Here is an 11803-nt window from a genome sequence, read left to right as displayed (position 1 = left end):
TTGATTTGTATGAATTCTAGTCAGATTTTATTTTTGTCAAAGTCAAACAAGCCCATGCAAAAGGTATTTGAGGTGAAAGCGCTAGTCGGCAACCGCTCAACATTGCTTCTCTCAAACACGGCCAACATTTTCGGCAGCGTGACTGCTCTGCACATGCGCAGATTGACAACAAGATCATCTGCCTTGGTGAGTACCACCGATACCGATGAATAAAACAACTTGTGACATTTTAGAAAACATCTTTCCACACACTTACACTTAATCAGCTACTTTCACTAACAAAATAAAATGTTTATTACGAAACATGGAACCCGTCAGTGACAGAAGCGTCTGCGCATGACAGTAGTAATGGCCATGTTCTAACTATCCTTCATGTGACTGGAGACCTCTAAGCAGACATGTGTTGTCAACAGTTACGGTTTTATACACTTTCTGTCTGTCAGTCTGTCTGTTTGTGATGAGGCATACCCTGCCATATGATTAATGATATAGGTTCGTGACATTATCCACTTATAAACCGATATAACTTCCAGGTAAGTTCACCCAACATGGCATGATCATGATGAAATCGCAAGGTTGCTTGAGTAATGAATGAATGAATGAATGAATGAATGGTCTTTATTGTCATGAATATAGTACAGGTACCAAACAACGAAATTTGGGAGGGGGGGGGGCTCCCCTGGTGCTAGGAAAAAAATACTAAAAACAAGAAGGGAAAAGAGCTGGTTTACATAAATAATTACATTAAAAATAATTACATTATACACCGGAGGTATCCTGTCTGTCTGTTTGTGGGGAGGCATACCCTGCCATGATTAATGATATAGGTTCGTGACATTGTCCACTTATAAACCGATATACCTAGGTATCTAGCCAGCATGGCATGATGATGAAATCGCAAGGTTGCTTGAGTAATGAATGAGGCAGACTTTGTACCTGACTGTCTGTCTGTCCGTGTGAAGTCAGACTTGTTGCATGTAAGCCTGTCTGCCTGTCTGTCTGCCTGTCTGTCTGTCTGACTGACTGACTGACTGTCTGTCTGACTGACTGTCTGACTGACTGTCTGTCTGTCTGTCTGTCTGTCTGACTGACTGACTGTCTGTCTGACTGACTGACTGACTGACTGACTGTCTGTCTGTCTGTCTGTCTGACAGTCTGTCTGTTTGTGATGAGGCATACCCTGCCATATGATTAATGATATAGGTTCGTGACATTGTCCACTTATAAACCGATATAACTTCCAGGTCTCAAACCAGCATGGCATGATGACATCGCAAGGTTGCTTGAGTAATGAATGAGGCAGACTTTGTACCTGTCAGACTTGTTGCATGTAAGCGTTTCTGTCTTTTCTAGACACGAGCATCTGTCATTGTTGTCTTTTGCGCTGCAGATGACCGGTGGTCGTCCTCCTCACAGCAGACACGATGCTTCCCCGGGGTAAAGACTTCCTGGTGCGGATCTCCTTCTACTGGAAGCCGCTGTTCCAGGGCCGGTTCCTCATCGTGACCAACACGCTGAGCGGAGGCGGGATGCTGTCCCTGGGAGACGTCCTGCAGCAGACCCGGGAGAGGCACAACCACCCGGGGAAGCCAAGGGACTGGAGGCGCACAGGTGAGCTGCTGTCACACAGGTCATATATGTGTGTATATATATATATATGTTACGGTACATGTGGGAAAACTAGGGTTAGGGTGACTTGGTACATGCTGGCATGTCTAATCCTAACCTTAACCGTAGCACCCTAGCACCTAACCCTAACCCTAGTTTTCCCACATGTACCGTATTCCCACAGGTACCGTAACATATATATATATATATATATATATATATATATATATGTGTGATCATATCATGTGCCATTTAGCTGACGCTTTTATCCAAAGCGACTTGCATTGCAGTGAGTGCATAACTATTTCAGTATACATGGTGCCAATAGGAATGTGTGATCATGCGATGGTATGCTATCCTCAGTAATGTGATTATTATTATTATTATTATTGTCATTATTATATAGAGGTGGTACTACCTTCACATGCTTGGCATTTAGCAGACACCTTTAGCCAAAGCTACTTACAACAAACACAGTTGTCTAAGTAAGTAAGTGAATCAGTCGTCGTCTATCCATCAGACAGTCATCACAATCATGTTATTTTTTTATCATTAAAAAAATCATCACATTATCATATTTGATCATGTCTTTGTTTCTTTGCTTTGTTTTTCTGTTCTGTCTGTCTGTCTGTCTGTCTGTCTGTCTGACTGTCTGACTGTCTGTCTGTCTGTCTGTCTGTCTGTCTGTCTGTCTGTCTGACTGTCTGACTGTCTGTCTGTCTGTCTGTCTGTCTATGAAATCTGTTAAGCGTCCTTGGGTTTGAGAAAGGCGCTATATAAATCTAAGATATTATTATTATTATTCTTATTATTATTATTATTATTATTATAAGAAGTAATCTATGCTATGACCAGGGGACTTTGGCAGTTATAATGCTGGAAGAAGGAATAATTACTTTTTATTATTATTATGATTATGATTATTATTTACAGTAGAGGACCTGTACAGGGGGGTAGTGGGGATGAGGAGGTCTGTAGAGGGGACAGTTAAGATGTAGCCTGAAGAGATGAAGAGATGGTACTTCAATCTACGGCGGAGGATAGGTAGTGGTCCTGTAGGCTAGCCAGTCCTGTGTACAGTTAGTCAGCAGTTGTTACCGTGTTGTTGGGACACTAACGATGATGTGTTTTTTCTTCCCCACCAGGGCGAATGTTTGCAGTGGGCTGCTCCATGGGCCCTGTGCTCCACTACTGGTACTCCTGGCTGGATAAAGTCTTTGTGGGCAACGCCATTAAGACCGTAGGCAAGAAGGTGTTGGTGGACCAGCTGATCGCCTCCACCACGCTGGGAGCCTGGTACTTTGTAGGTGAGAAACCCAACTCCTGCTGCTTCCATTCACACAATCTATTATTCAGTTGGAGAAATGCGTTTAGATAATTTATTGACTTTTTCTTTATTGATTTATTGACCCACCCACCCACTTATACCCTGGGGCCTCCGAGGTGACATGTAATGTAAATGTGTGTGTGTGTGTGTGTGTGTGTGTGTGTGTGTGTGTGTGTGTGTGTGTGTGTGTGTGTGTGTGTGTGTGTGTGTGTGTGTGATCAATGGTTAACTTGCATGAAGAAACTAGTGAGGTAAGAACACGGGTTGTGTAGGTTCAATGCTGGAACTCTGAGGGGGTCGAAGGTCGCCTCTTGCAAGGCCACATGGTATAGATGTGATATAGAAGATATAGAAGATACTTTTATTGATCCCCGAGGGGAAATTAACGATTAATTTCGAGACACAGCAGCACAACACAACATACCCCTAGTTACACTCCGCTGGAGCAGTAAGGAGTTCAGTGCCTTGCTCAAGGGCACAACAGCAGTGGTGTTAGGATACCTTAGATATGATGCCAGCAACCCTCCAGTCACCAGCTCACACCCGGCTCCCTCCTGGGGTGGGGAATCGAACCGGCGACCTTGAGGTTGTTGGCCGGCCTTTCTGACCAGAGGTTGTTGACCTCTAGGCTCGGTCATCATTGTGTAGTTGACCTCTAGGCTAGGTCATCATTGTGTAACTGACCTCTAGGCTAGGTCATTCTAGGTTGCTGACCTCTAGACTCACTGCTGCCCCCTGATGGTGAGATGTTATGGTGTCGTTTGCAGCCCTGCCTTCTAACCCACCTGACATGTTAGTCTAGATCAGAGACAGCTTCAGCAATCAGCTTTGTGTGATATCTATAAATGGTGTGATTTGCTTACTGGTGTACATCAGTGTTTCTTTGTTGAATATTGTCGTTATAAATCTGACCCAATCCTCTCGTTACTCACAGGCATGGGCGTGATGGAGGGCCACTCTGTATCCAAGGGATGGCTGGAGTTCAAAGACAAGTTCTGGGAGTTCTATAAGGTAAGGACTGATATGTCAGGTCACGGTCTTATATGATGCATGCCTTGCTGAATTATTGGCCAAGTACGTTATATTTTATTCTGATGCCTTTGCTTGACTGTAGTCTGTAGTCTGTAGTCTGTAGTCTGTAGTCTGTAGTCTGTAGTTTGTAGTCTAGAATATAGAGGGGTTTGACTCTCTGGGGACTGATATGGCGAAGGCGTTTCCTTGTCTCTGTACTTCTACTCTGCTATGACAATTAAATTGAGTCTGAATCTGTTTGTTGTGCTATTAGGAGTTCTAGGGTCTGTTAAGATGTGTTTATTTCTCTCCGTAGGCAGATTGGTGTGTCTGGCCGGCTGCACAGATCATCAACTTCTATTACCTCGCACCCAAATACCGGGTGGTGTACGTGAACACCATCACCCTGGGCTGGGACACCTACCTCTCCTACCTCAAACACAGAGTAAGTTACCCTAACCCTGACCCTAACCCTGACCCTAACCCTGACCCTAACCCTGACCCTGACCCTAACCCTAACCCTAACCCTGGGACACCTACCTCTCCTACCTCAAACACAGAGTAAGTTACCCTGACCCTAACCCTGACCCTAACCCTGACCCTGACCTTAACCCTAACCCTAACCCTGGACACCTACCTCTCCTACCTCAAACACAGAGTAAGGCCCAATCCCGATTCTCTTTTTTACCACTTCGGCTCGTTTTGGAGTCACTCGTTTTGGAGTCACTCGTTTTGGAGTCACTCGTTTTGGAGCCAGAGCCGTAGTGGTTCCCCGGGGGAAATGGGACAACCTTTCATGGGACAACCCTAATACGTCATCCGTAGTGTAATTAATGGGTTAATTCATAGTCAGGACAGCGCATGCGCCTTAGAGAGAGTTCATGATATACCACTAGGTGACTGACAGGTGTCGAGAGAACCGAAGTAAACTGGTTATACCTTTGTTGAACCCAGACTCAAGTGTCTTATTATTCTATGTCCAAGTGACATTACACGTAGTATCGTAGAAAAGCATTGACGCTCGCGATTCATTCACAACTTGAATGAACTTGAACGCTATCAATCGATCAAACAAGTCATCAAATAAAAAAGAACAATGCTTCATTATCAGACCATGACAGAATAAGCTCTAACCTGTATGAAACCTGTGCTCCAGTGGTGTAGTCTAGGTGATACGCAGGACTATGCCGTATAGCAGGGGTCGGCAATTAGGTTTCGCCTCGGGCCATTTTTTTTTGAGCCACTAGATGGCGGGCCAGAACATAATCAAAGGCTAATTTAAGTAATTGATTGTTAAAAAATGTGACACGTTCTAATGCTTTGACTTTTCTTTCGAAAAATGTACACATCGCTATTCAACTAACACAGCTTGTTTTGTGAGCCTGCTAACAATGTAAAGTAGTGTTCTAGTTAACTAGGTAGCAGTCCAATCCATTTCGTTGCAGTATTAGGCTTGACTAGCAAGTTTGTGTTGTGATTCTCAACAACGTTGAAACGTAGTTTCACCCTTTTCCATAGTTTTGAATAATAAATATGTGGACTGACGATGTATCGCAGCCTAACTTATTCTAATAATTATTTAACATCGTTTTATTCTGAATTATTCCCCCCTCCTCCCAGACAAGGTCACATTATTTATTATTGGATTGGTTGTTTGCGTGCCGGGTGAAGTTAGCTAAACAGTTAACCTGCTAGCAAGAGAAACATCATGTCACTCTCCAAAGGTCTAAAGAGGAAAGTTGACGGTGGAAACAGGGCATTTAAAGAGGAATGGACAGCGAACTATACGTTCATCCTACCTGGTTTCATCAATGCAGAGCCGTTGTGAGACTCACATCTTCCGTGCTCACGATGTTCCCTTTCTATACAAGTCGTCCTTTTCGTCAATGAATGTGATAAAGACGCACGAGAGGAATCGATTGATGCATAAAAATAAAAATAAACTGCCTGCGGATTAAAGTGACGTCAATATCACCAGATATCAAGCAAATAGTGACCGATGGGAGATGCAAGTGAGTACCAAGCCTGTCGTTATTGTATTTAATAACCTAATTGTATTTTGTATATTTTGAATGAATGGCTCATTGTACTTATTATCCCTAATAGCGCGTTTGCTCTGTCGTTTCAGGAGCATAGGCCTACCACCACTTTGCGCCGATTTTGTTGTCAATGTTTTTCAGAAAATTAAACAGAATTTGCTTTGTTACTGTTCATATGTGTGTTGCAGTCACATACGTAAACATTACGTTTGAATGATTTAATGAGCTGATGTTATTTTTTTCAAACCACACACCGCATGTTGGCTATTTCAGCACCACGCCTTGTCCACCTACTTATGATTCACTATGAGGGGTTCAGCGTCAGTGCGCTTCGGTGCACCCCGCTGCCTGATTGTCTGTCCCTGTGTCATTCACTCTCAACATGGATACAAGTACAATACGCATTATTCAGGTGGAGGTAGATTCTCTATTCGGACATTATAGGCGCGGTGTTGGACTGTCGGTCCGATATTGTAAAAAAAAGAAGGAAAAAAAAAAAAAAAAAGGGAGAAAGTGGATTCTCTAAATAATTTGCTGGGCCAAATATTATTGGTGACGGGCCAGCAATGGCCCACGGGCCGCCTATTGCCGACCCCTGCCGTATAGTATACCCACTAGGAAAGGCCAAGCATTTCCGTATACCCACTTAAAAATGTGTGAGGATATGTAACGGCGTTTTGTGACAGAACTTTCACTTTCATTCATAAAATTCACCCCGTCTGTGTTACGAAGCGCTTTACTTTTGGACCATTGGGACTGACTATAGCGTCATATACCATCAACGGGCGGAAAATGAAATACGTCAAAATGCAGCACTATCATGCGCAGATCAGCCTTATAACATGTAATTTATATATATATATATATAACAGCACAGATATATTTTTATGGTGTTACGAAATCCGATGTGACACTGGAGAAACAGCCGCTGTCCACTGCATTAGTTAATAAAGGTTACAAAAAAAGTTTAGTTTTCCCCCCCCTATAAAAGCATTTATAGACATGCTTTTATGTCATGTATGCGTTATTATGCTTTGGACCTCCGCGTTAGCGAGGAGAGGCGCGTGCAGCGGCCGGGGAGAGTGCACTCTTTCCGGATAGACATTTATGCATGCTCTCAGGGTTCGAAACATAACTTCCCGGGGTGCCAGCAGGGTGGTTGACGGCTTAAAATGACCGTATAGGTGACCGGTGAAGTTAGCAAAGCAGTATTGTGTTTTTACCACCTTCCTAGCCGGTGTTATTAATGGACAAAGACGGTGCCCGGGGCACACTCTTTGCGGGTTAATAACGTCGCTTTACCGGGGCTTACGGTGAAAATTCAAATGTGTCCGGACAGGGGAGAGGACAGGGAATCTGAAACCATTTGAATGGTGTCGATACGACATTCCTATCACGATCGACACAGCTAGGAGCGACTGCCCTCCATCAAAAATGGCACATATATAGTACTAATACATATAATAGTACATAATAACAACTGCTCGTATAGGATTGCGGGTTGTTTTGGTTTAATACGTGCCATAGCTGTAAATAAAACATGGACATAGGTCATGCGCGTCTATCATGCACACATCAGCCTAACGTTAGATAGATAACTTCACATTAAATAATGTCTATCATCATCCGCTGTCAAACGCCACAGGTAATCTTTTATTTCTAAACAGGAATGTACATCTCGATGTGAATCGCGCTCCTTATGGGAAGGCTGTGCTTGACACTTCCATGGGGCGCTGCATAGGCACAATATCGGCATAATAGCGATCTTTCTTTGTTATGCTTGTTGTAAAGAAAAGGTCTATAATGCATTGAAATGACATTAAACTAAGATAATACGATGGTTATCATATTTTTTCAAGTCTTTAATTACAAGTAATTCCAGAAAAAGTAAATGACATTTCAGCCTCGCTTCCGTATTACGAGAGCGAAAAGAACATTTCTGTAGATGTTTCGCAATGCATGCCGGAAGGGAGTCTCATGGCTCCGAATCGAACGAGGGTCAAGATTTTCTCAGAACGGAGCCAACCCTAACCCTAACCCTATCCCTAACCCTAAATGAGTAATGAATTGGGACGCCACTACGGCTACACGTGAACGCGCAAAACAGAGATTAGGGGTGAAAACGGAGCCAGAGTGGTGAATTGGGATTCACCCTAAGTTACCCTAACCCTAACCCTAACCCTAACCCTGGGACACCTACCTCTCCTACCTCAAACACAGAGTAAGTTGTCCTGCGTCAGTGCTAACCCTAACCCTAACCCTGACCCTAACCCTCAACATGTCTGTCTAATACAACACCAGTGAAATGCAGTTATGTTTGGTGTCCATCACTCTCTGCGATTCTTCGTTGTAGCGTTAGAGTTTTGCATCCATCAAAAAAGAGTCTATATTCTCATGTTAATCCATTTCTATGTGTAGTAACTCAGCATTGGTGTGTTGACAGGATGATGGACAGCTAGAGGTTTCCGACAGCGATGTCGTGGACTTAAAGAAGGAAGTTGGGTCGTTACCTCCACCTGACCAGGAGGACAAGGAGGCTGTTACCTCCACCTGACCAGGAGGACAAGGAGGCGGTTACCTCCACCTGACCAGGACCAGGAGGTTTAGCCCCACAGAATCTCCTCCTGAACTCAACATGAGTTACACATCTATGTTTCGTTCTGGGAACAGACAGCTCTTGGCTGTGTGAGGTTTGGGGTTAGGGTTATGGCTGTGTGAGGGTTAGGGGTGTATGACTGTTAGGGTTGGGGGTATCCTGTGTGCATATTGATTAATGTACATGTGTTATATTGCATAACTCCTTCCACCCCAGGGACCAGTGCTGTTATGTGGCCTATGAAGCTGACTGCAGAATAATGGACATTTGAAGTCATGCAGATTTCTTCAGTTGTAACCATAGAGTGTTTATTCTTGTTACCATAATCAACTGTTAATTATCTTTAAGATATTAATGCTGTCTCAATGTGCGGTCCACTGCTGTGTAATTGTATCATTGTGCCAAATATGTTATCCTCCTTTCGAAGATTGTTTTGGGGAGGACAAATGATTCAGTGATACATTTCCACTATACCGATAAATGCGTATCATGACTCCATTTTTTTTACTATTTTACTGTGAGATCGTTGCTTTTATTACAGTTTTATTATTGCAGTTCTGTTATTCTCAGCTGCTTGGCAGCATTCTATAATACTTGAAACCGTACGACTGTTGAGTGTTTTTAAATAACTTACTGAATCAACATAACGTAATATTTGTTGTAATATTTAGTAGTATTTATTTGAACAATATAATATGCTGGTTATTATTTATAGGGACATTTAGGAATGGAAACTATAGATTAACAACAATCTGTGTACTCACCCATGTTGTTGCTGTACGCGAGGTAAACATAGTGTATTAAGTAACAACCATTAATGAAAGTCCTAACACACATATTTCATTTAATAAATAAATTCAAGCTGCCGCTTTCGTTCTACCATTGTGATGCAAAATGTCTATTTTTGTGAAAATAATGTATATTTCTTCCTAAAACTGAATTGTCCTCGTGCTCCCTGTAAGACTGGGAGACAGATGTACAGCAGACAGACAGACAGACAGATGTACAGCAGACAGACAGACAGACAGATGTACAGCAGACAGACAGACAGATGTACAGCAGACAGACAGATGTACAGCAGACAGACAGACAGATGTACAGCAGACAGGCAGACAGACAGACAGATGTACAGCAGACAGACAGACAGACAGATGTACAGCAGACAGACAGACAGACAGACAGACAGACAGACAGATGTACAGCAGACAGACAGACAGATGTACAGCAGACAGACAGACAGATGTACAGCAGACAGACAGACAGACAGACAGACAGATAGAGTTACAGCAGGTATGCACTTTGAAGATGAGTCTGTCACAGCAGTGATTTTCCATCAACAAACACTAAACTCAAGGTAGCCAGTTATAACTCTCTCTACTGATTTTCATGTTACACCTCCGTCTACATCCTGTGTCTCCTGATGTCCCCAACTGTCATCCTGTGTCTCCTGATGTCCCCAACTGTCATCCTGTGTCTCCTGATGTCCCCAACTGTCATCCTGTGTCTCCTGATGTCCCCAACTGTCATCCTGTGTCTCCTGATGTCCCCAACTGTCATCCTGTGTCTCCTGATGTCCCCAACTGTCATCCTGTGTCTCCTGATGTCCCCAACTGTCATCATGTGTCTCCTGATGTCCCCAACTGTCATCCTGTGTCTCCTGATGTCCCCAACTGTCATCCTGTGTCTCCTGATGTCCCCAACTGTCATCCTGTGTCTCCTGATGTCCCCAACTGTCATCCTGTGTCTCCTGATGTCCCCAACTGTCATCCTGTGTCTCCTGATGTCCCCAACTGTCATCCTGTGTCTCCTGATGTCCCCAACTGTCATCCTGTGTCTCCTGATGTCCCCAACTGTCAGAGATGTCAGCCTGAGGACTACATCCTGTGTCTCCTGATGTCCCCAACTGTCAGAGATGTCAGACTGAGGACTACATCCTGTGTCTCCTGATGTCCCCAACTGTCAGAGATGTCAGGCTGAGGTGGGGATTGTGAAAAGGTGTTTTGGTGCTCAGTTCATCCTGCCACTAAAGTGATTTTGTATTTGGATTAATACCCCTGCTTCAGATGCCTGATATTATATTGTATTAAAAGAGAAGGCTGTTGATCGTAATGTCTTATTTTGCAAAGAAGTGTATACATTTTAGCATCTTTAGCCTTTTTAGCCTCTTTAGCTTTAGATTCTTTAGCTTTAGCCTCTTTAGCTTTAGATTCTTTAGCCTCTTTAGCTTTAGCCTCTTTAGCTTTAGCTTCTTTAGCCTCTTTAGCTTCTTTAGCCTCTTTAGCTTTAGCCTCTTTAGCTTTAGATTCTTTAGCCTCTTTAGCTTTAGATTCTTTAGCCTCTTTAGCTTTAGCTTCTTTAGCTTTAGCTTCTTTAGCTTCTTTAGCTTTAGCTTCTTTAGCCTCTTTAGCTTTAGCCTCTTTAGCTTTAGCCTCTTTAGCTTCTTTAGCTTTAGCCTCTTTAGCTTTAGCTTCTTTAGCTTCTTTAGCTTCTTTAGCTTTAGCTTCTTTAGCCTCTTTAGCTTCTTTAGCTTTAGCTTCTTTAGCTTCTTTAGCTTTAGCTTCTTTAGCTTTAGCTTCTTTAGCTTCTTTAGCTTTAGCTTCTTTAGCCTCTTTAGCTTTAGCTTCTTTAGCTTTAGCTTCTTTAGCCTCTTTAGCTTTAGCTTCTTTAGCTTTAGCTTCTTCAGACAGACAGACAGACAGACAGACGGGGATTAGACAGGTTAGATGTCTTCATGACTGACCAGGGGGTCATTCCACTAAAGGTGGATCAGTTTAGCTGCGCTATAAATAAATACGGCGCTCAGGGAACTCGAGATTGGAATTCAAGCCTCAGGTGATTCCTCGAATGAGGATCAGCCTTGTGTCATCAGTGTTCACAGAAGACAGGCTTACAAATCTTCGATATGGGCGCGTGCACGCAGACATACGCAGCCCAGAAGAGTCGATCTGTCGAAATGAAGATACTCCACTCTGCAGGGGTACTACATTTGCGCAGCATTCCGAATTATTGATTTTTATGAAGACGGAGAAATAAGATGTAAAATAGTGCAATACTGCCGCAATTAACAAGGCGAGGTAAATGCTTTGGCAAGAAATTGCTGACCGATTAAATGCGTAGGTCATACTAGCCCCAGTTATTGTTATATGTTCATATTTTAATAAATGAATATTACTACTGTGGTGATATCCGCAGCAGGCTACAAACCGTCATATCGCCACAATG

At 43.1% G+C, this 11803-nt stretch overlaps 1 protein-coding gene across 1 annotated transcript; it reads left to right on the top strand.

Annotated features, from left to right (window-relative positions):
- The first annotated feature begins 1139 nt into the window (after positions 1-1139).
- Positions 1140-8673, top strand: mpv17l2 (MPV17 mitochondrial inner membrane protein like 2). The gene is made up of 6 exons (XM_080542300.1): positions 1140-1244; positions 1391-1611; positions 2754-2915; positions 3870-3946; positions 4263-4391; positions 8429-8673. Exons 2-6 carry the CDS (start codon positions 1425-1427, stop codon positions 8537-8539), a joined length of 666 nt encoding a protein of 221 aa, XP_080398426.1. The 5' UTR covers positions 1140-1244; positions 1391-1424; the 3' UTR covers positions 8540-8673.
- The last annotated feature ends 3130 nt before the right edge of the window (positions 8674-11803 follow it).

This window comes from Nansenia antarctica (genome assembly GCF_963989245.1).
Source record: "Nansenia antarctica genome assembly, chromosome: 1".
In the NCBI taxonomy this organism is placed as follows: domain Eukaryota; kingdom Metazoa; phylum Chordata; class Actinopteri; order Argentiniformes; family Microstomatidae; genus Nansenia; species Nansenia antarctica.
Note: the sequence above shows the minus strand (reverse complement) of the source record. Positions and strands in the feature narration are given on the sequence as shown.